The 23998-nt window shown below is 45.3% G+C and overlaps 1 protein-coding gene across 1 annotated transcript in view; it reads left to right on the forward strand.

Annotated features, from left to right (window-relative positions):
- The window catches only part of Dennd5a (DENN domain containing 5A), a gene marked incomplete at its 5' end in the record, with an annotated part of 93359 nt that extends 86209 nt beyond the window's left edge, over positions 1-7150 (forward strand). Inside the window, 8 exons of the mRNA XM_010615382.1 lie at positions 476-531; positions 1061-1261; positions 1819-1937; positions 2338-2519; positions 3087-3169; positions 3711-3834; positions 4470-4638; positions 6100-7150. Of these exons, the coding sequence (XP_010613684.1) occupies positions 476-531; positions 1061-1261; positions 1819-1937; positions 2338-2519; positions 3087-3169; positions 3711-3834; positions 4470-4638; positions 6100-6283 (1118 nt within the window). The remainder of the gene's footprint in view (positions 1-475; positions 532-1060; positions 1262-1818; positions 1938-2337; positions 2520-3086; positions 3170-3710; positions 3835-4469; positions 4639-6099) is intronic.
- Between the last annotated feature and the right edge of the window lie 16848 nt (positions 7151-23998).

Raw genomic sequence — 23998 nt, forward strand, 5'->3', positions numbered from 1 at the left:
CACTTGGTTCTATCGAGCAATTTTGTATACAGGTGATTTAGCTTGGGAGAAAGCTCTGGTTAATTCAGTGTCTGGATAAAAGAAGGAGTAATTCAACTTAAAGGTCACCACAGAATTTTAACCATAGAGGCGAGAAAGCAAGGAAGGCACAAACCTCATTAGTGGTATAATGGGGATAGAATTCAGTCTCAGATAGATGGGACCAGCTCCTGAAGTTTTGCTATAACTGCCCAGCACTAGGAAAAAAAGGCACATTACATTCTTTTTTCTTTTCTTTTCTTTTTTTTTTTTTTTTTTTTTTTTTTTTTTTTTTTTTAAGAGTCTCTCTTTTGGCCTGAGAGTTCACTTGGCACAGATTTTGGAGCAGGCCTGAGGGAGAAAGATCTCTTCCTGAAGTAGCAGAAAAAACTCCAGGCAGCAGCAGGTTTGAATCCAGACTGGCTCTGTCCCTGACTCATGATGTATCTATGAGCAGAGTCCACCCCTGCTGTGGACCTCAGTCTCCCTATTGGCAGAGAGAAAGAGAGTTCAGTATGGCCCCCGGCTCTCTGAGCCTCCTTGCTCTCTAATGCCAGGATTCTTTAGTGGGTGGGGTAGTCTCAAATTGCCCATTGGCTAGTTCTTTAGCCAGCCATTCTGGTGCCTTAACTGCATGCTCTTGTTATTATCAGACACCCATCTTCCCACCCAGAGAACAGGGCTGTGGCTTAGCAGAAGTAGCATCGAACTGGAATTTAAAATAGCTGGGCATAGTGTTTCCCTTTCTGTGCTGTGAAAAAGGGATGCAATGTTTGTGTGGTCTGTCCTAAGATTATTAAGGTGCATGAGATGAGAGGTTGAAAAGTGCTCTGAATTACATTGTCAGGAGTTGATAATCCTGTTTTAAAAAGGTTCACTTAGTTCTAACCAACAGATGGGCTTGAGTTTTTGATGTGTTTGGGTGTTGACCCTTGGAGGAGTAAGGTTAGAGAGGGGATTGGCTAGCATTCTACACCATCCAGGGCTGGGCCTGCTGGAGCTCAGCCGTGCCAGTTTGCTGGGCAGGCCAGGAGCCCCTTAGGTGTGGGAGGAGTTCCTCACCTCCCACAATGCCTTTTGTGGCTTTTGTCAAACAGTGATTCCATACCACATTCTCATCGTACCAAGCAAGAAGCTGGGGGGCTCCATGTTCACTGCCAACCCATGGATCTGTATCGCGGGCGAGCTGGGTGAGACACATATCCTGCAGATTCCCAGGAACGTGCTAGAGATGACTTTCGAGGTGGGTATTATCTGGAGTCCACAACTCCAGTTCTGTGCGGATCTGAGTTGCTACAACTGCTTTGGGGAGTTTTCTATAGGGATTTATAGAGGTCTTGCTCTGTGTAGTGTTATGTGTCAAAGTGCTGACTTGTCCTGAGATGATCTGAGGCTGGAGCCAATAGTTGACCTCAAGGAAGAGGAGCCTGCCTTTCCCACCCGTTCTCTGGTTGGAAGGCATTTATTTGTCTGGGCTTGCATACCTCCCTGTGCTTGGTGTATTGAGAAATCCCAGAGTTCTTTCAGCTGTTGAGCCCAGATGTTTCCCGAGACCTCAGGACCCATATCCAGAGCCTCCTGTGCTCAGGCCATATTCTTGTAAGTAGCAGATCTTTCTCAGCCATACAGTGCTTGGGAGATATTGTTGTACTGCCAGGCCTGGCGGTGGTGGAGCTCTGAGCTCTCCTCCTGCAGATGCTGAGGGTCCAGGTGGCAGGCAGCCAGTCAGATTTATGCCTCTGAAGATTGCCACTCTTTCCTATTTTCCTGACCTGCTGTGCCTTTTGTGTTCTCTCACAGTGCCAGAACTTGGGGAAGCTTACCACGGTCCAGATTGGCCACGATAACTCTGGGCTGTATGCCAAATGGCTAGTGGAGTATGTGATGGTCAGGAATGACATCACAGGACATACCTATAAGTAAGTGTTCCCTCCACTTGCCCTGCAGTGGTGGAGCAAGATGTACCACCAGGGGCTATCTTTGAGGCTTGAGGATATGCATTCGCAAGGATCCTCTTTGATATTATGATAGGGTGAGGCAACTTCCTGTTGGCTGTCTTCATGCACTAGAAAAGAAACAAAAGGAGAATTTCAAAGTAAAGATGGACAGTATTGCTGTGCTTAGGTCTCAGGCCACTCATGCCATTTAAGTGGCTTCTCTCATGGTACGTGGTGGGATGAACAGGGCTTCAAAGGAGTCCCAGCTTGGTTTCATAGTCTGTCCTTGAGGATTAGCTTTGTTAATGGCTGTTGTGGAGCAGCAAAGGGGAAAAGACATTGGAGGAACTGGAAGCTCTGATGGGCCTTTGCCTACCTTTAGGTTCCCGTGTGGCCGGTGGTTGGGGAAGGGCATGGATGATGGAAGCCTGGAGCGGGTCCTAGTTGGGGAGCTGCTCATATCCCTGCCTGAGGTGGATGAGAGGCCATGCCGGACCCCGCCACTGCAGCAGTCCCCCAGCGTCATCCGGAGGCTTGTTACTATCTCACCCAACAACAAGCCCAGTAAGTGGGGGGAGGGGCCATCACGCCACCCAGCCTGGGGATGCGCAGACCTCTGGGAGCCTTCATCCCAGCCTGTACACCTGCCTAAGGAACCACCTTTGCTGACAAACCCGCCTGAGAGATTTGGCACCCTCCTCCGAGGGATCAGTGATGGTATGCAGCGTGCTCCTCAGAAGCTTGGAAGGAGAGGGGAAAGCTCATGGAGACCAGACTGGGTGCTCTTAATATTCTTGCATAATCCTATGAAAGGAGAGGTCCACTTTCTGGCCTTCCATCCTGATTCATAGGCTTCGCAGTCAAGTCTTGGCCATCTATTACTTGTCAAAATTCTGGGGTAAAATGGAAAATAAATTTTACCAGCATTTCTTAGAACTCTGAGTTTTAGCTTTGGCTTTCCCTCCAACATTTTGGAAAGGGCTAATTCAACAAAGTTGGGTGGGCAAAAGTGTCTGTTTCCTGGGGTCTAGCTGCCCTGTGTGTCCCCTGGGCCTTCTACCCTGTGTCATTTCCTACTTAGTCAGATAAGCACTTCAAGATTGGTGAGGATGTCTGCTTGATTTTTACTAGAGCTGAACACTGGGCAGATCCAGGAGTCCATTGGGGAGGCAGTCAATGGCATTGTGAAGCACTTCCATAAGCCTGAGAAAGAGGTGAGCCTTCCTGCCCTCCAACCCAGGCCTTAGGTTGAGTAAAGGAAGTCATCTTGATTTTGCACTTTTCTTTCCAGGCTCTCTAGGTCTGTGCACTCTGGACACCCAGAGTCTGGTAGAATGTGTGCCTCAGCTAGTTGGGGGTGGAGCTGACCCCTTCCTTTGGGGCCTTTTGCCTCTGGTTGCTCTGTTTTCTTGCACACATTTGACACAGTGGGGTCTGTGGAGTTACCTGGTAAACAGTGCTGATTCCTGTCTGCCTCTAGACTTGCCCAGGTCTGTGCATACAGTGGCCATACTGCCCTGGTGGGGTGTCCTTGTGTGCCACCCAGATCCGTCATCTGTTCCTTTACCATTCCCTTGCAGCTGTTTACTGAGAGCTGCTTTAGGCCTGAGTACACTGTGCTGAGTGCTGGAGGAACAGGGATGATCCTTGCAGTCTTTTGCCTCTGCCAACTCTGGGCCGTGGATTTGGGGATGTGGTGATGGGAGGCAGCTCATCTGAGACCAGCCTATTACTTACCCCTGTTTCCTTACCTAGCGAGGCAGTCTGACGCTGTTGCTTTGTGGAGAGTGTGGGCTTGTCTCAGCCCTGGAACAGGCTTTCCAGCATGGATTTAAATCACCCCGGCTCTTCAAAAATGTTTTCATTTGGGATTTCCTGGGTGAGTTGGACTAGGGTGTGTGTGTGTAGGTTGTCACCAACATGACATGGATGCTGACCACTGGGGACTGGGTGCATAACCTTAGATTTTGTTTGTTTTGGTTTTCCTTGCTGGGAATGACAGGACCCCTTGACCCCCTCTTCAGTGAACCTTTACCTCCTGAGAACTGGGTGATTTTTTTTTTTTTGGTACCGGGGATCAAGCTTGGGTCCTTGTGCTTGCGAGGCAGGCAGTGGAACCACTGAGCTAAATCCTCTGCCCAAGGAGAAGATTTTTTTCTAGTCTTACCTAGTGTTGGCTTAATCCTGAGTCTCACACTTTTCTTTGTAGATCCAAAAGGCCAGTTGAGAGTAGTGGAGCCCAAGTTATGTGTATGGTGTCCACTCAGAATTTTCATGGAACATGTTATCCCCAGGGCTTGCTTGTATCTTCAAGACGAGGGAAAAGACCATCTTTATATTAAGGCCCACATAAGTAAATTCTAAAAATAAGGGTCATTTTGAAATATGATCATTGATTTCTGAGCACTCATGTAATTCTTAGGAAGTTGTCTGCATGGACTTGAAGAGGCTTGTAGGACACACAGGTGGCTGTTATGAGCCTTTGTCACTGGCAGGCTTTTCTGTTCTTCACAGAAAAAGCACAAACCTATTATGAGACATTGGAGCAGAATGAAGTAGTCCCTGAGGAAAACTGGCATACAAGAGCCCGGAACTTCTGCCGATTTGTCACTGCAATCAATAACACTCCTCGGAACATTGGCAAGGACGGCAAGTTTCAGATGCTGGTGTGCTTGGGAGCCAGGTACTGCAGCCCCAGAGCCTAGGGTACATGGCAGGCAGGCTCGGAGGTGGTGCCAGAGTTTAACGTCATGGTGGGTGACAGTGGATAGTGTTCAGGGAGCCCTGGGCAGGGGAAGCCTTGAAGGGCTTCCTATAGGCCGTTAATTCCCGTTGTGTCCTTTGTATGTGTGGGAGTCTGTTAGGGGAGAGTGTGTGTAACTGGCAGAGGTGGGCCATGTTTTCTTAGGCAGGTTCATAATCATCTCAAGCTGGGGAAACTGGAAGCAGAATATATATGAGGTAGGCGGCAAAACCATTGAGCTAAATCCCTGGCCTCAGAATATATATGTATTTATTCCTTCAGTAAACATTTTAATGTACCAGGCCTTACGCAGAGTGGTAGGAAAAGGACTGAATAAAACATGGTACCTGCCATTTAGAAGTTTATTCGCTCTAATTTTATTTTATTTTTGGTACCAGGGCTTGAACTTGGGCCCTTAAGCTTGAGAGGCAGGCGGTGGAATCACTGGGCTAAACCCTGGCCCTATTTGTTCTAACTTTAAAAAGCAGAAGATTGTGAGAATCCCCCAAAGAAGTTACTACTCGTAAGATATGCTTAAAATGTAGAGGAGAAAGATCAGAGAGGGCTTCAGAGAGGAGATGATGTTTGGAGATGAGCCCTTAGTGGAAAAAAGTAAGTTAGAATGTGGGGAGGGCAGTGATAGGAAACACAGTTGAAAGTTGGGGGTCCTAAGGACCTGGGACAGAAAGATCTCACCCATATTGGGACTGAAATGATACGAATTTGGTATAGGTGGCGTGCTGTGGAGTGGGAAGGATTGTGAGGGGCTATTCCACTATGTCAGGTGAGAGCATGAAGCCCAGATCAACTTGAGGCGGTAGTTTATTCAGGACATATAAAGGAGAAAGGTGGCATAAGGTTAAAAATAGACTCATCTAGGCTCCATTCAGAAGGCTAAGGCAGGATGGCTTGAGCCCAGGAGTTGGAGGCCAGCCTAGGCAACATAACAAGACCCTGATCAAAACTAACAAATGCACAGACTCGAGAGCCAGATTTGCCAGTTCACACCTTGGGTTGGGCAGTTAATAGTATGTGACCTTTGACGTGCTGTGTAATCTCTGTACCTCAGTTTCTCCATCTATGAAGTAGGGATAATGATGACTCCTCCCTCCTAGCCTAAATCTCATAACTGCTGGCGTGTGTGAAGTGCTGTGTGAGTGAGTGGTGGGAGGAGAGGCTGGTGGCAGATGAGGGAGTGGTGTGCACTGCAGCCTGGGTGAGGGTGGGTTGGTGTCCCAGGCCTGGGTAGCTCCCAGGGGCACGAGCTGTGACGGAGGGGGACTGGGAGCTGCCAGCTTCTCCAGCTTCAGACTTACTTCAAGTCTTCCCCCTGACCTTGCATCGACTCTCTTCCTTTTCCTTTGCCTCTCTGACTGGCCTGGACCGTGCGTGCCCCGTCAGAGATCACCTGTTGCACCATTGGATCGCCCTGCTGGCCGACTGCCCCATCACCGCACACATGTATGAGGATGTGGCGCTCATCAAAGACCACACACTTGTCAATTCCTTGATCCGTGTACTGCAGACATTGCAGGAGTTCAACATCACACTAGAGACTTCCCTCGTCAAGGGCATCGACATCTGACCTCTCAGCACCAGCCAGCAGCAAGACCAGGAAAGACTCTCTGCAGCTCTGCTCTTCTTCCCAAAGGGACCCAAGCGAGTTGTGCAGGGAATGGAGAGGAGGAGATGTACACTCATTGTAAAAAGAAAACTAGAGGATTTTTGGAAAAAAATAATCTATTTTAGAGTTTATTTGCCGATTTGCTTTTTACACACTTTCATGTGAAAGAGTGATAGGGAGAGGAAGCGAGGTTGGTGCCGCTTATTTTGAAGCTGGTGCCCTCCCTGCATGGCCACGCACCGGGAGCCTGCAGCCTCCTGGACTGAGACTGCGCGGGGCTCTTCCGTTTCCTGGCCCCGTCGTGTTGATGAGGCCATTCCACATCGTTTTTAGACTCATGTTTTCTATATTAACATTATTACGGATATTTGGCTTTCATGGGCCACACACAGGTGTGCTGAGCAGGAAGCCCCATGCTCCACTCAAGGGATTTTTAGTGGTGCCTCTAAGCACGCACTGAGGAGTCAGCCCCGTGTCATGTTTTTTGGGTGTTTTGTCTTGTTGTTTTGGTCAGTATTACTTTGGAAGGCGACATGTTGGGACGTGTCACAGTGCTGTCACCATGCAGAAAGGCACGTTTCCTCTTGTCACACAGTTGCACAGAAGTAAACATAAGCTTATTTTAACAGATTTTCTTTTCTTTTCTCTTACACTTTATTTATTTAACCCTCCATTGTGTGTTTTAAGTATTTCGTTTTTTTGTTTTTTATTTTTAAGGGAAGGAGAAGCTTGTCACAATCTAACTGGCTATGTTATTCCTGTTAAATTTATGTTGTTTTGCAACTTAGAAACCAGCTACAGTATGGCCCACTTAATAAAACACCTGAAACACAACTATACTGTACGATTCACTGACTTCTGTGGGGGCTTTGTGATTAGTTGGTGGTGGAGGGTGCAGCTTGGTCTGCCTGAGCGGACTGCACTATGCATCGATGTCCTCTGTCCACTGACGGCTGAGGGCAGTGGACTGCCTGTGATGCCACTGCATGTGTAGGGTCCCCTCGTGCTTTCCCTGGCACAGCTCGTAAATGGCTAATTGAGAGGGACGTATATTAAGGGTTATTTTTCTACTCCATGGAGGAGACTGAGAAACGGGGAAAAGACCAGACCAGGGTTGCAAAGATTGTCACTTGGCTGAGACAGGATGGGCCATTTCTTTACAGAGTAAGGGGGACATCATGTGGGAACACAGGACACAGAGGACCCTCTCTGCCCTCAAGGAGAAGAAGCCTTTTCTTGGGAGAATGGTTTGCTAATGGCAAGTGAGAGAGCTTTATGAAGTCTTCCCAAGTCCTCCCTGGACTCCTCATTATAAGCCTGTAATTTCTTGGATGCTGGCACCTCCTCTCTGCCTACTTCATTCTGGGTCTGCCCCCGAGACCATGAGTTTCTGTAAGGCCGAGAGAACCTCTCTTCTCTCTGTCTCTCTGGTTTTTGGGTGGTGAGTGTCTGCTGAAAAGCTTTCGGAAGGGATGAAGAAAGGGAGGCATCACACTTGCAGTTCAGCATTCTGCCAGCAGGGGGTGTGAGCAGGCCACTGCACCCAGCCACCTGAAGGCTTTTTTGGAGGTAGGGAGGAAAGGTGAAGGGGGATGGGAGGAGGGAGGAGGAGAGGATTCCTGGCCAGGAAAGAAGGCAGTGAGAGACTCAGCTATATGTGTGCATATTGGAGGCCTAGGCCTAGGCCCAGGCTTACTTTAAGGTAGGAGTTCTTACAAAACCACCTCTCCTTTCTCTCACAACTCTATAAGGCGAGTGTAGATTACCCTAGGTTTGTAGGTGAGGAAATTGAGGCTCAGAGAAGTTCAGTTACTTGTCCAAGGCCACACAAGTATTGTTTTGTTTGTTTGTTTTTCTTTGTGAAACAGAGTCACACTATATAGTTCAGCCTGACCTTGAACTTATGGGGATCCTGCTGCCTCAGCTTCCCAAATGCTGGCTTTTTTTTTTTTTAATATACCAGGGATTGAACTGCAAACCTTGTGCTTGCAAACCCTGAGCTAAATCCCCGGCTCCCAAGTGCTGGGAATAAGGTGTATGCCACCACGCCCCACGCAGCCCTTAAGTATTTTTCAGCTTCCAATCTTGTTCTTTTTTATTAACAAGGACTCCCTTATCTGATTCAGATCTCTGTTCAGCTGTTTTCAGAGAGACCTATCCTAACCATTCAGAAAGACTGGTTCCATCAGTCACTTTTTAACCCTTTATTCTGTTCTGTTCTTTCTAATACCTGCAAATATTACACTGTTTATTCTAAAAGCAAGCCTTAGAAAGGTGAGACTTGGTCCACTTTGTTCACAGAATTGTATATGACACGTGATAGGTACCCAGTGTTTAGAGTAATAGATGAGTTCATTGGTAGTGGTTAAGACTATAGACTGTTAGAGCTGAATTTCGTTTTCTTTTTCTTTTGGTACTGGGGATCGAACTTGGAACCTTGTGCTTGCAGGCAGGCAGCGGAACCACTGGGCTAAATCCCCAGCCCTAGAGCTGAATTTCTTAAATTATATCTGTGTGCTTTTGGGACCTAGGCTGAGCTACATAACTTTCCTGAACGTTAGCGCACTTCTCCACACAGTGGGCCATAACAGTGCCTGCCCTCTAGGGCTGTTGTGAGAATTAAGTTGCCTAGAATGTGTCAGGCTTATGTAAGTGCCCCATAAATGTCAGTTGTTACCCAGTTGCTCCACCTGGTTCCTGCCATAGAGGATGCTGAGACCCAGACTCCCATCCTCAAGGAAGGCAGAGGAAAATGCTGGCCGGGAGTTGGACACCAGGAGCTACTGACCATGACGAGTTCTGCCTGAATGGAGACTGCCGGGCTGGGCATTGGGTGTTAGGAGGACAGCACACATGAGGGCCTAGAGCTGTGAAAGGGCTGTAGATGGTGGAGCTTGGGGAAGTCCAGAGTCCTGCCCAGGATAGGGAGTGGTGCAGGGTTATGGGCTGATATGGACTAATAAACATGCTGTAGGCACAAAAGTCAGAGCCAGGTCACCAGTGTGTGGCTTTCTTGAGCATTACCGCAGCTGTGGCTCTCCTCATCTGATTGACAGAAATGGAATCCCATGATCTGAGCACAGCCGCTGAGCTGGGCAGCTTGAGATGAGCATGTGTCTCATTGCAGTGTCAAAGTGTGGCTCAGAACCACAGGGCCTAAAAGGGAGCCAGATGTCTCAGAATGGCGTATTGTTCAGGTAATATGGGAATACCTCCTTTATGTTCTTTCGGCTTTTAGAAGCAGCGTTTGAGCTAATCAGGTAGATGACCTTCCCATAAGTGGTGATGGGTCTCAAATGTGCAACTGACCAACGGGATGTACAGCACCCAGCGTTTATGTGTCTCAGTGAGGGTGTTGGTAGCCTGGGTCAGTGCAACAGCAAAGGAGTTCCACCATTTGCAGCAGATGCAGCTGAGAAGGTGAGTGTGAACTGGTTTATATGCTAGGGCTCAGCTGGGACCATCTAGCCCTCTGCTTTTTGTAATAGCTGATTTTGCTGTGAAAGTCTCACTTTCTACTGTGTTTTTATGATTTTTTTTTGATACTGAGGATCGACCTCGGGCCCTTGTGCTTTCAAGGCAGGCTGCAGAACCACTGAACCAAATCTCCGGCCCTTGTGTTTTGTGTTATAATCTGCTTCAAATCCTTTCTGAAATGATGTGTGCTAAAGTAGCTCAGTATTTCAAGGACACTCAAATCACCTGCATCCTGTGAGGAGACCAGCCAGGCCTCTCCAGCGTCTTTAGGTAAATCAGGTGCATTTGATCCACCCAGCAAGCAGCCCCAACTGTCGTGGCTTCTGAACCTGCTCTGATTCTGTGCTTTCCAGACTCTGAGATTTCAGAGATAGGTAAGTAAACAAGCAAGTGAATGAATTCAGTGAATTTTTGTAAAGCAAACACCCTTACACTCACCAACCAGGTCAAGAATAGAACTTTGCCAGTCTCCCCAGTCCTCCAGGATCCCCCCATCTGCACCCTAGTCCCAGCTGCCTCCCTCCCAACTTCTCCACTCAACCATTTTCTTGAGTTTCTTTTCTGCTTTAACACCCAAGTGTACATTCTTACTGACCTTTAAAATTTTTGTGATGCACGTTTTAAGTCTTACTCCAAAGGGTTTGCTCTATTTTCTTTTCCTTACAATTAGTTGAACAACCTGGTCCTGTGATGGTGCTTTTGTGAACATGTGAAAGGTTACACTTAATTTTTCCTTTTACAGTGGACTTTTGACTTGAGAACTTAACTCATTTGCATGGGCTGGTTATAACTCAGGTTTGTCAATGAAGGCTCAGGCTCCTCTACACAGACTTCAAAGTCTCTCTCCTGTATCCAGGCAGATCTCAGTGTCTTTAGAGAGACACTGGCCCAGAATTTCTCAGTTAACTTCACATGGGAAAGAGTGTTGCAGTGTTCCTTCCAGAACTCTTTAAGGGTTAAATCTGTGTCTGAGCCCATCTGGAAGCACAAGCAGCCAGCATTTGGGTCGTAACTCAAGACTTTGTTCATAAGTTAAACTAAAAGTCTGGTCATAACCCAAGTTGTTTGTTACACCGGCTGTAAGAATCCACTGTATTTACTCAGCTTTTAAGATAATGAACTGAATGTCATCTTCAGAAGGTGACTGTTGAAGATATAGGGCCAGGATGTAGCTCAGTGGTGCTGCCACCTGCCTCACAAGCAGAAGGTCCTGAGTTCGATCCCTAGTACCCCCCCAAATTATCCCATTGATGATAATTTCACTGCAGTGGAGTGTGATTATCTTTATTGTCCTATCTTTGACCATTGGGAGCCTCATAGATCAGCCATTTCTTTAAGAAGCCTTGATTTCCTTACATTTTGAATTTTGAAAAAATTTTTTGAATTTTTTTGCCCATACTTGGGCACTAGAGATGCTCATCAATACTGGTAAGTCGTGTCTAAATCTATTCAGTAGACAAAACTTGCATTTATATCTAAAGATAGCTTCTATATATTTTAATAAATAACTAGAAAAAGGTAATATGTATATTTAGAGGTACATAGTAAGATCTAGAAATTATATATGTTAAGCTGGGCTTCATGGTACATGCCTGTAATTCCAACATTGGGGAGGCTAGGGCAGGAGGATCACTGACAGATCAAGGTCAGCCTAGGCTACCTAGGGAGTTCAAGCCAGCCTGAACTACATATTGGGGCCCTGACTCAAAAACCCCCCAAATACATATGTATATATGTGTTAAATACAAATATATGTCTATGTGTGTCACACACATATACCCCATGATTTTCTAGTGACATCTTTGATTAAAATTCAGGATCATAGGATTTTTACTTAACCTTTTTTGGTGGCGGGGTACCGGGGATCAAACTCTTGACCTTGTGCTTGCAAGGCAGGGGACAGAACCACTGAGCTAAATTCCTGGCCCTTTATTTAACTTTTTATACATAGTATGTCTGTCTCTTTCTATAATGAGAATATGGTAGGTCATAGAGATTGATAGGATGGAATATCCTCTAGCCACTTCATCCCACGTAATAAACACAGCAGTCTCAAAATAGCAGTATTAATACTTCACCACCCATCCGAAGCATGGGAAATGGTTACATGGTTTTTTGGGTATCCCCATTCTTTCCTCCCAAACCTCTGTTTTGTCTTTGACCAGTCATATTCTATTTCTGTCAACTTGGTTTTTTTTTTTTTTTCCACTTCTGTTTTTTGAGAAGCAGAAGGTGAGGCAGACAACACCTGTGAAAGCTAAAGGGCGATGAAGCTAGCGTCTGCAGGGAGAGGCTTCAGGTCTGACCTGTGAGACAGGACAGAGGGGAGGGAAGACGGGGCAGGAAAAACACTGGGCTACAGATGAGCTCTGGGAAAAATTCCAGTCCAGTTGATGGGGAGCCCCTGAGCAAGAGCTGCTAAGAGGTCAGTCCCATGTGGGCAGGACTGGGCGTGCCACTGCCTCTGTGCCCATCCTCGTCTAGAAGCAGCTCGGCATTCGCAAGGAAAGTAGCTGCAGTCTGTTAGTTCTGCTGGCCCTCGACTCTGTTCTTCAACGGGTTCTTGTGAGAGAGGTTTGGATGCTACACCAACTCAGCCAACGCAGTCTGGCCTTGCACTGTGCACATCCACTGTCCCATGCACTGCGGAGTGGTAGTTCTATACTTTGCATGGCTTCTAGGAGGAAAGCAGATGTCTCTAAAGACAACTTTATCGATTGTGATTATAATTTATCTCCAAAAGCTCCCTCTTCAGCTGTGTATTCAGCAGACCACTCCAGTGCTCCTTGAGGCTGGCAGCTCCTGGGTGGTGCAGTGCATTAATTAAGTGTCGTGGCCCCCTCCCCACCCGTTCACTGTGAAGTGGATCCCTGCTTTCATGCTGTGCTGGGTAGCTTTCCATATTGGCCAATCAGATGCTTCGTGAGCTTCTGGGTATTGATGAGCTTCTGTGGGCAGAAAGGGCAAATTTATTCTAACAACAGGTTTCTATTCTTGTGAGGATGCGTTGATGGCCCTGTCAGTCTAGAAGGGGCTTAATACTGACTTAATACTGCCAAGTGGCTATCTGGTCTCCTTGAGGATTAATATCATATCAGGGCCTCAGTATTGGTCTCTGTTGCTGGCAAATTGGAGACTGAAAGTTAGCTGTATCTAGATCGCTGCAGGTGTCTGTGCTGGAACCATGTACAGCCTCTGTCTCTGCCATTTGTGACTAAGTCCATGCATGCGCCTATTCTGGGATGGCCAGTGATGGAAGTAGCTAAGCCACATAATCTACTTGCTTGTTCCATTCTTTTCTGTGGTAGATTACTTTCTGCTATGTGTTATGAGAAACAAACATCTTTACATTTTGTGCTTATTCCTAAATGTCCATCCATTTTCCTCTACCCTAGATCTCTTTGTCCCCAATCTTCCAGACTATTATGTCCAGACTCCTGATGAGCTATAGTCTCTTGTGTATAGTTCTCTTTCCGTCAGCAGCTATACCACTAACAGCTGGGCTCATTGGGAGCATTTTCTCTTGTCACTGTCTCAAGGCAAACCCTGAATGTGGCTGTCACACAGCCACTGTCCATTGTGGCTTCCATCTGTATGCAAACCTGATCCATTAGTAAACCCGGATGAATGATTATTTTCATTGACAACTCTGATAGAGCCCAGATTTTAATGGCAGTTTTTGGGCATACTGTCACCTGACGGGCAAAGCATTTCATCTAAATGAGGGCCTAGTCATGTGCTGGGAGCTGTTTCTCCAAAGATATATAAATCTCTGCTGTGAATGCATAGCGTTGCTCCAGAACCCCAGGCACCTGCTTTGTGATTCTTTCAGTGGGACTTACGCAAAGGTCTGTATTGCATTTTTACCCATTACTGACACTTCCAACACCATAGAGTTGGTGGATTATAGCATCCAAATGCCAGGCAATTTGCCCAGTTGCTTGGTCTTTCTGTAGAGTCCTTTTCTGCCCTGGGCTCCACTCAAAGTTGGTAGTTTCTCTGTCACCAGAGAATTCCTAGAAATGGATTGTGTAGCCTCCAGAATCCAAAGAGGCCTAACCAGGTGCTATGCTTCCTTCTTTGTGGTAGAGGATGCAAGAAGCATCAATTTGTCTTTTACCTTTTTTGGTGCTGGGGATTGAACCCAGGCCCTACCACAGTCTGAGTGCATGCTGTAACATTGAGCTGCACACCCTGTCCTGCCTTTTACTTTGAAGGGGATATTCTGGCACAGTAATCACAGGATGGCTAAAAATTTCATGTGTTCTTACCTAATCCAATGGAATAAGGAGATCAGAAACATTGGGCATTCCTGTGGGACAGGCAACCATGTTCGTTTACAGTTTCCCTCCAGAGCGATGTTAACCTTCTTGCCTTCATTCATTGCCCAGAGAGCTCTGGACCATCTGGGCAGCCCTCAGAACATCACACAGATCCCCTCCATCGATGAAATCATGGTCATTGGGTGAGATAAGCAAAAGGTGCATAGTTCAGGAGAACAGCTGCTCCAGAAGGCGGATGATAAACCCTGTGAAGATGCAGGGGCCTGCTATTTTTGTGAAGTTCTGAGCTTCCTTGGCTGGATCTTGACTGTGAAGGGCCATGAAGACCATTAGAAGGACTACTAAAGTTATTACTCTTAGAGCCCTCACAGAAGGCTTTGCTGGAGGTGAGTGACGCAGATTTGCACTTTGAGGAAGGGGTGTGAACGCCCCAATTAGAAGCCACAGGGGAGATGAGTGCAGTTTGGACTGGAGGCGGAGGGAGTGGATTCTTGTGTTGCTTCAGTGATAAGACTGACAGGATCTGGTTATGGACTAGGGTAAGGAAGGAAGAGTATTGTTAAGTGAAAGAAAAGGCTTTATTGAGAAGCTGCCAGGCTATCTGGAACAGTGGTGAGAGAGAGCAAGACTACCTGGGGTGGGGTATATAGTGTGGTGCAGTGGGGAGAGTATCAGGAGAGTTGAGCAAAACGTCTCCGGGTGATTGGAAGGGGAGGATCACGTGGGTAGAAGGGTGGAGCAATAAGTATGGAGAACTTTGACCAAGACAATGTAAAGGTATTCCCAAGAGTGGAGAGTGAAACCCCCCAAGTGACTTAATGTGTGGAAACCTTTGTGTCACCCCCAAGAGTGAAGTGTGATACCTAATCAAACAGACTCTATGAGGACACCCTGTAATGCCCTGTGACATATGTAACCCCCCAACATGTGTGAAGTGATAACCCCAAACCAGTACCACACACCCCAAGCTAGAATAGTATATAAGAGAGAGTGCAGAAAACCAACTCATCCCACTCGGTGACCGATCCAGCTCGAGGGCAACCTGCCAGACGGGATCTCGGCTGAGACCTAGGTCGAGACATCGGACCCCTGCCCGGAGTGGACACCCAGGTCGAGGAGGAGGCAACCGGATCGACAACTGCAATCACCAGGAAAGGAGAAACAAAGTCACGCTCCTCGGACTTGTGCAGGTACAGGGAGTGGCCACTGGCGGGTGTGAATGAACATGTTTGATGAGTGATTATATATATGATTTAAAAATCTAGGTGGCAACTACTACTGTCTCAACCTCCAGTTAGTGCACACTCCTGCTTGTGACAGTTAGGTTTTGCTTCTCCAGAGGAGGTAGGTTTCACTCTTCCGAAGGGGCTCTTTTCCCTAAGCAGGAATCATCTTAGGAATGGGAGCCATTTTAGAATGTAGGACTGGACTGTTGGGGCCGTTTTGTCTGGTGGAGAACTCTATCTTTAAGGATATCTCCTAGGTCCTAGGGGAACATAGTCTACACTTTAGTTCACAATGCAGACTTTTACTTTTAGCCAACCTAAAACGTGTGGCTTGGTGTGTGTGTGTTTAACTCATAGGCTCACACTCACCTGTGGGTATAGCCGTTTGAACTTCCTTTTCTCATAGTATTAAAAGGGAGGCCGATGCACCAGAAGCCCTGGAACTTGAACTTCCTTTCTGCCTTCTGCTGACCTGAAATGAAGCCTGCGGTTTCCTTTGGGGTGGAGCAGGTCCTGAGCACATCTCCCCTGGCCTTCAGGCTGGGGTCGCAATGATCTCAACTTCCAGAAGGTTTATTATAGGGTCTGACCTTTAACTCGAGCTGTACAAGCTGGACAGTTGCAGCAGTCTCGGAACTGCAGGATTAATTCCTTAGTGCCTGGTTTCTGTTGCTTGAATTTCTCAGCCAGTTCCAGAGTTGGGGCTCAGGCATCTCACCATACTAAACTGTGGGTTATATTCCATCATGGTTCAACCTCTTGGATCCTCATCTTCTGATGCATCCTTGGTAAGTAGGACATTCCTTCCCAACCCCCACAGGCAGCCAGGGCTAGGCAGATCTTTGGAATTCTTATGCTCCACTTTTCTCAAAATTCTGTATCTCTGAAAGTTGTTACCACCGAGAACCCAAAACACAGAACATGTTAGAGACTGGCCTCTCAATGAAGAACCCCTTAGCCAAGATTCCTGGTAAGACTTATACTGCTCTTCCTGCCCTTGTGTTTTTGCCTCTTTATCTTACTTTTGAGGTTTGGAGGCACCTTGGGTGAGAGCTGGAACTGTGTGACCTCAGCCCACCACCAAAGTGCGCATAGTTGTATGATTTTCTTAAACTCAGCCCTGTAGCACCTTGAAGTTCAGGGTTGCTTGTTTTTATTTTTATTTTTATTTATTTATTTTTTTGGTACTGGGGATTGAACTCAGGTCCTTGCACTTGAAAGGCAGACCACTGAACAGCTGAGCTAAATCCCCGGCCCTAGAGTTGCTTGTTTTTAGACAAGGTCTCACCATGTAATTCAGGCAGGTCTCAAATTCTCAATCTTCCTGCCTTAGCCTTCCAAATGCTAGGATTACAAGTATGTGCCACATGTTTAGCTCTTTCTAGCATCTTGAGACCACATGAACTTATACAACTTTATAGCAAAAGTAATACAAAAGTTGACTTAAAATTGGTGTTTGATTTTGTTTGCAAAATTTCACTTTATACTGAATTTGCAATTATACATGATTCTCTTGGGGAATTTTTTATTTAGTAATATTGCTGAAACTCAAAGCTGTCATTAACCTCAGAAACTGACAAAGCTAAGTTTTTGCCTTGGACCACTGTGGGACCCACACATCCAGTTAGTAGCCTTTCTGTTTCTCCATTTCCTTTTATGTGTAAGAAGAGCATACCAGTCCTCTGTTACTGGGTGCAGAAAATGAAAGGACCTAGTAAATAAGTGAGTTTTAAAAATAAGAGAAAATTAGGCAAAATTAAAAGGTGTCTAGAGTAGAAAGGAAATAAAATGAGTTCTGTTTGCAAGTGATGCAATATTGTATACTGCAAATCCTAATTATTAAAAACCATTAAAAATAACAAAAGATCTGAGCAAGATTTTCAGGATATAAGATCAATATCCGAAAATAAATTGTGTTAATATTTTAGGTAGGCAAGTTAATTAGATATCTTGTAGGCAGCTAGACGGGGCCTCCCTTAGGGTGCCAGCCCTCAAGGCCCAGTCCTCAAGGTGCAGCCCTCCAGGAGCCAACATGGAGAACAATTGAGCCACATTTACTCGCTAGTATTGTAAAAAGTGGGGGGTCAGTTCAGTGTTGCTGCTGCCTGCCTCATAAGCACAAGGTCCTGAGTTTGATCCCTGGCACCAAAAAAAGAAAAAGAGAAGAGGCACTACTTCCCCTAGAGATAGATAACAGTGATTGATATTCTAAATGAGAAATTCCTTGTATGAGACTCGTCTTCCCATTGGATCCCTATTTAATCAGTTACCTGGGTGACTGTACTTGTAATCTTATTGGTTGATCGTGGTTTTGCCCCACCTCTTGCCCACCTTGTAATTTTGTCCCACTTCATACCCACCTCACCACATGACTTTATTGAATAGACACCTTTGAAAAGTGGGGTGGGCAGGCAGCCCACTTTATTGTCCTTCTTCTGTTCTCTTAGAAGCTTTCTTTCTCTCAATACAAATTTCCTATTCTTAACCACCACTGTTCCTAGAATTCATTCTTCGATTTTAGAGAACACGAACTCGTGTTTCGGACATATAGAGGGTTTGGGAGTTACATCTCTTCCCTTTATATCATTACTATGCAGTATCAACGAACAACCTGAAAATTAAGAAAATTCCATTTATAATAGCATAAAAAATAAAATACTTAGGAATCTTTAACAAAAGAAGTATAGACTATATACCCTAAAAACTAAAAAATATCCTTGACAGAAATGAAAGACTTCAGTAACAGATATCCGCTCCTCCCCCATTGACACAACTCCCAATCTATTTTCTGCCTATGTGGATTTGCTGTTCTGGACATTTCACACAATTGGAATCATAGTATACATACTTTTTTGTTTGTTTGTTTGTTTTTGAAACAGGGTCTTGCTCTATACCCCAGGCTAGCTATGTTTATGGATTAAGAAACTTAATATTAGTAATATTATTAATTGTTAACTACTATTCTCCAACTAGTCTCTAGATTTAGTGCAATCTACCATTAAAATCCCATTTGCCTGCTTTGCAGAAATTGATAAGCTGATCCTTCACATGGAAAGCCAAGGGACCTAGAATAGCCAAGGCAAGCTTGAAAAAGAATAAAGTTGGAAGACTCTTACTTCCCTCTTTCAAAACTTACTACAATAATCATGGTAGTGTAGTACAGGCACAAGGATAGACATATAGTTCAATACAATAGAATTCAGTCCACAAATAAATTCTCACACTTATGGCTCATTGAATTTTGGCCAGGGTGCCAAGGCAATTCAATGGGAGAAGTAAAAATCTCTTCAACGAAGGGTGCCAAAGGGTCAAATGCCAAGGAGTGCTGAAGCTTACCTCACATATGTAACTGCTAATTCCAGATAGATTGAAAACGTAAATACAATAGCTAATGCCACAAAACTCTTGGAAGAGAACATAGGCATAAATCTCATGACCTTGGATTAGGCAATAGTTTCTTAGCTGTGACATCCAAAGCATAAGCTGAAAAGAAATTCGACTAGATTGAAAAGCTTTGTGCTTCAGAGAATTCTTGTTTCATAAAGTAAAAAGACAATGCATAGAATAGAATATTTGTAACTTGTATATCTGACAAAGGACCAGAATCGTTATGTAAAGAACTCCTATAATTCAATAATAAAAAGACAAACAGTTCAACTTTAAAAATAGGCATATATCTTAAAAGACATTTCCTCAAAGAAGATATAAAACTGGCCAATAAACATATGAAAAATTGCTTAATGTTGTTCATTACCGTGGAAATATAAATCAAAAGCACAGTGAGATATAGGCTGAGTACACTTTACCCAATGCATTTGTGACTAGAAAAGTTTGAGATGTCCGACTTTTTTTTGGATTTTGGAATATTTACATAGACTTTAAGTTTATCATCCTTAATTAACACATCCAGAGTTCAAAGTGCTCCCAGATCCAAGACTTTTTGAGTCTTATGGGCCCTGAAAACTTTGGATTTCAGGTTCCAGATGTTTGGGCTAGTGATACTCAACCTGAACAATCTTACGTGCGCTAGGTGGGCTGGAGTCGAAAAGACAAGGGCTGGACATGGCACATAGCTGTGATCCCAGAGGCAGAGGCAAGAGGATCACTTGAGCCCAGGAGTTTGAGGCCAATGTGGGAAAAAATGCAGATCCTCATGCATTACTAGTGGAAATGTAAACTGGTGCAGCTAACTGGCAGTTCCTCAAAAGGATAAAAGTAAGAGTAAGTGTATGATCCAGGAACTCTACTCCTAAATGAATGCATGTTAACACGGAATGTTCTACATGAAAGTTCACATCATCATTTGTAATAGTCAACAGGTGGGAACAACCCCAGTGTCCAGTACTGCAGAATGGATGAAGAGACTACAATATATCCGTATAATTGGGTGTTATTTGGCTATACAAAGAGTTAAAGCTCTGATATGTTTTGCTACATGCAAGAACCTTAAAAAGAATATGCAAACTGGGTATGGTGGCTCAAAACGGTCCCTGCATGTTTGAGGGTGGCCTGGGGTATAGAGCAAGAACCTGTTTCCAAAAAAAAAAGAGTACACAGACCATGATTCCAACTGTGTGAAATGTCCAGAACGGCAAATCCACATGGGCAGAAAGTAATTGGGAGTTGTGTCAATCTGGGAAGGAGTGAGGGTAACAATTGTGGGTATGGAGTTTCTTTCTAGGGTGGTGAAATGTTTTAAAGTCAATTGTGATAGTCTGTACAACTCTGTAAATACACTAAAAATAATAGAGCTTTGCATTTTAAATCAGTGAACTTCTGTAATATATGTCAGTAAGACCATTATTTTAAAATGTCAGGGCTGGTGATGTAGCTCGGTGATAAAGTGTGAGCTTAGAATGTGTGCAGTCCTGACTTCAGTCTCTGGCAATGATAAAACAAAACAAAACAAACAAAAAACGAAAGGAAGGAGAGAAAGAAGGCAGGAAGGAAGACAGCAGTTGACCGATCCAAATTGTCGTAGTTCTTTCAAGTTCCTTCGATCTGGTTCATGTCCCTTTAAGAAGGGTATCCAACTGTGACTAAGGGGGCCCCCAGGACGCAGGACATTCAGTGCTGAAACCTGCAAAGTCCTGAGTCAGTCAGGAGGAGCCCGACATTTCCTAGGGATGGGGCTAGGAGCTTGCTCACCTTAAAGAAGGAAATTGGTGGAACTCTTGTTCTCAGCCCTTTTCTTGGGGAGATCTAGAGTGGTGGAAAGAAACAACCCTCTTAAATCTCCTGCAGGGAATAAAGCATGCCATATGATTAAAAAAAACAGAAACAAAGCAAAACCAGAAATAAAACCTTTGAGAAGATCATTTAAGCATGTACCCAATTTCTGCTCAGTGACAGTGTCACGTAATAATAACTAGTGTTGTGGCTGAGACATCTGTGCTCCTGGAATATCCATAAACTGCTCTGCACATGCATCAGGCAGGCAGGCACATCCGACCAGTTTTCAGCAGGCAGAAACACGCATGGGCTCTAGTGTCTCACAGGTCCGGGTTCGTCGTCCTTCCTCCCTGTTTCTGCCTAGCTTTCTTCCTAGCTGCTGAGCCTGCTGATCTGCAGACTCCAGGGCCACTACCCCCATTAGAGAGGCAACCATCTTCCACAGACTGCTGTGCCAGCTTCTATCACCCTGTGCAATCTAACCCTCGTGACAGTACCTTTTGCTATGTCGCTCACGGTGGTTCTGCCACCCTGCTCAGGTCCTCGCTGGCATCAAGAGCTGTAGGACAGCCAGCAGTCCTTGGGCTTGAGGTGATGCGTCTCTCACCAGGACCCAGGAGACATGGCCTGAGAACTGCCTGCCATTTATCAGGTTGGCCACGCGGAGGGTTCTGACCTCAGGGCCAGGACAACTAGAAAAGCAAGAAACTACTGGCTTCCCTAGGCAGATATTTGGGTGACTGTGAGCTACAGCCACTGGAGCTGCATGGAATTCCCAAGTGGTAGACACCTATCTGGGTGTTTTCTTTCTCAATACAAGCAACCCTGAGGATAGAGATGGGTATCTGGTTCCTATTAAACTGGGAAGTTTAAACAACAAACGTATTAACTACAGCTTGGGAGGCTGAGAAGTCCAAGATCAAGATGGCAGCTGATTTGGTGTCTGGTGACGGCCCTCTTTCTGGCTCAAAGATGGTAAACTTTTTGCCATGTTCTCATAATGGACAGGAAGCTAGTTCTCTTGGGGAATTTATTAGGACACTAATCCCATTTTTTTTTTGGGGGGGTTTTTTTTGAGACAGGGTCTACGTATGTAGTTGAGTCTGACCTGGAATTCACTATGTAGCCCAGGCTGGTCTCGAACTCACAGCGATCCTCCTGCCTCAGCCTCCCAAGTGCAGGGATTATAGGCGTGCGCCGCCACGTCCAGCTCCATTTTTTTAAAAGTAGGAAAATTTATTGGGGAATAGGAATGGGAAGCAGGAATGGGGAATAGGAATAGCTCCTGAGAGACAGGAAAGGTCCCAAATGGGTGGCCCACTAATCCCACTTTTGAGGACTCCACTTCTTCTAATCCTGATTACCTCCCAAAGATCCCACCTCCTAACCATTACTTGAAGGAGGAAGGTTTCAATATATGGATTTAGGGATACAAGTATTCAGTTCGTAACAAAAGGCAAACCTGGTGGGTAGTCCCCTCCCTTGCATCTACAGTGATCCAAGGTCCAGGGTCAGGTGGGTTCCTTCCTTGGCTCTACATTCAATCCTCCCAAAACAGCACAGAGAGATTCCAAGCAGAAGCCACTCTCTGAAGAGGGGGTCCAACCTCAGGGGACTACTTAGAAGGGAACAGATTTCACATAGATGTGTAAGATCTGGCGTGCGCGTGCACGTGTGTGTGTGCGTGTGTGTGATAGAGACTGAACCCAGCGCCCAAGTGCATGCTTGGTAAGTGCTCTACCACTAAGCTGACCTCCAACCCCTCTTTTATTTATTTATTTTCCTCATTGAGTTTATTGGTACATTTCAGGTATACAGTACAGTTACATTCATCATTGGGATCTTGTACCTTTACATGACAAGTCTTAGTTCTCATTTTCTCCCCTTTTCCTCACCCTCCCTTCACCCCCTCCTACCCTCCCCACCTTCAAACACTTTAATTCCATTTTTACATTTTCTCATATTTTTTTCCTTTTCTCTTACTCCCCTTTCCCTATCCTTCTCACTGTCCCTACACCTTTGGTCCTTTTCTTCCTATTTCACATTGTCAATTATCTCATTAGGATCTTATGTACTATTTTAGTTTTTCACACCAGAGAAACTATTTGGTATTTGCATATGTGTGACTTATTTATTTCACTTAGGAGTATATCCTCAAAATGTACCCATTTACCTGTGAATGAATCTAATTTCTCATTCTTTATGGCTGAGTAGTATTCCATTTTATAGAAAAACCACATCTTCTTTATCCAGTCTCCAACTGATGGGCAAATGGGCTGTTTCCAAGTTTTAGCTGTTACAAACTGTGCCGCTGTAAACAAGGATGTCCATATATCACTATGGTATGATGCTTTTAATTATTTTGGAAAGATACCCTGCAGAGGAATAGCAGGGTCAAATGGAACCTCCAGTCCCAGCTCTTTGAGGTATCTCCACATTGATTTCCATAGTGGTTGCACCAGTCTGCACTCCCACCAACAAGGGAGAAGGTTTCCTTTCTCCCCAAAACTCCTCCAACATTTGTTATTGTGTGATTTCTTGATAGCAGCCATTCTTTGTGGGGTGAGGTGGAATCTCAGTGTTGTTTTCATCTGCATCTCTCGAATGACCAGTGATGTGGAGCATTTTTTCATATGCAACCCCTCTTTTAAATGGTAATCTGCTTTGCAACATGGAATACTTTGGGCCCAGAAATTTCTACTTTTGTTCTTACATTTATCTGAGTAGGTTATTTTAAAAGGTATTAGAAGTGATGACTAAGTGTAGCCAAAGAAAACGGAATTCCCTAAGAAGGGACATTACAGAACTGATTCGAGCATCGGGACACATACCTCCGGTGAGTTCCTTGGCTGGCCTGTTTCTTCTCTCCAAAGTTGTAATGAGTACAAGTTTCGCGTTAGCACCTGTGCTGGCAGGGATGTGAGGAGGAATAAATACTGCTAGGCTTGCTCCCCAGGCAGCCACACAAGACCATGTGCCTGCCTAGTCAGGGGAGAGCCCATGGACACAACGACCATAATGATGATAGCCATGGTAAAGATCACTGACATGAGTACTGGGAGGCCGAGGCAGGAGGATCACAAGTTTAAGCCCAGTCTAGGCAACTTAGTAATTTAGGGTGACCCTGTCTCAATGAATTAATCAATCAATCATTCAATCAAACAAACAAGCTGGGGATGTAGGTCAATATGCAGGCCTTAGGTACAGTCCCCAGTACCCAAAACAGAAAATAAAAAATATTACTCACATGACTCTTGAAAACTATTAATATCCCAGTTTTGTAGGCAGGAAAACTGAGGCTTGGGGGAGGTAAACTGACTTGCCACACAGCTGACAAACTGTAGAGTCTCAGGAAAGACTTCTGGAAGGATGGTGACGTCACAGTAGGGAGGAAAGAGGAAGGTGTCATGGTCACCTAGGGCCCGGTCCTCAACCTGTTTGCACTGACCACATCTGCCTGGAATTCTGTTGCCAACCTGCCTACAAGGGTTCAGCAGCCCTGAGATGCTGGGCCCATC

Source organism: Fukomys damarensis, unplaced genomic scaffold (genome assembly GCF_012274545.1).
Source record: "Fukomys damarensis isolate Sample0158 unplaced genomic scaffold, DMR_v1.0_HiC HiC_scaffold_16, whole genome shotgun sequence".
NCBI lineage: Eukaryota > Metazoa > Chordata > Mammalia > Rodentia > Bathyergidae > Fukomys > Fukomys damarensis.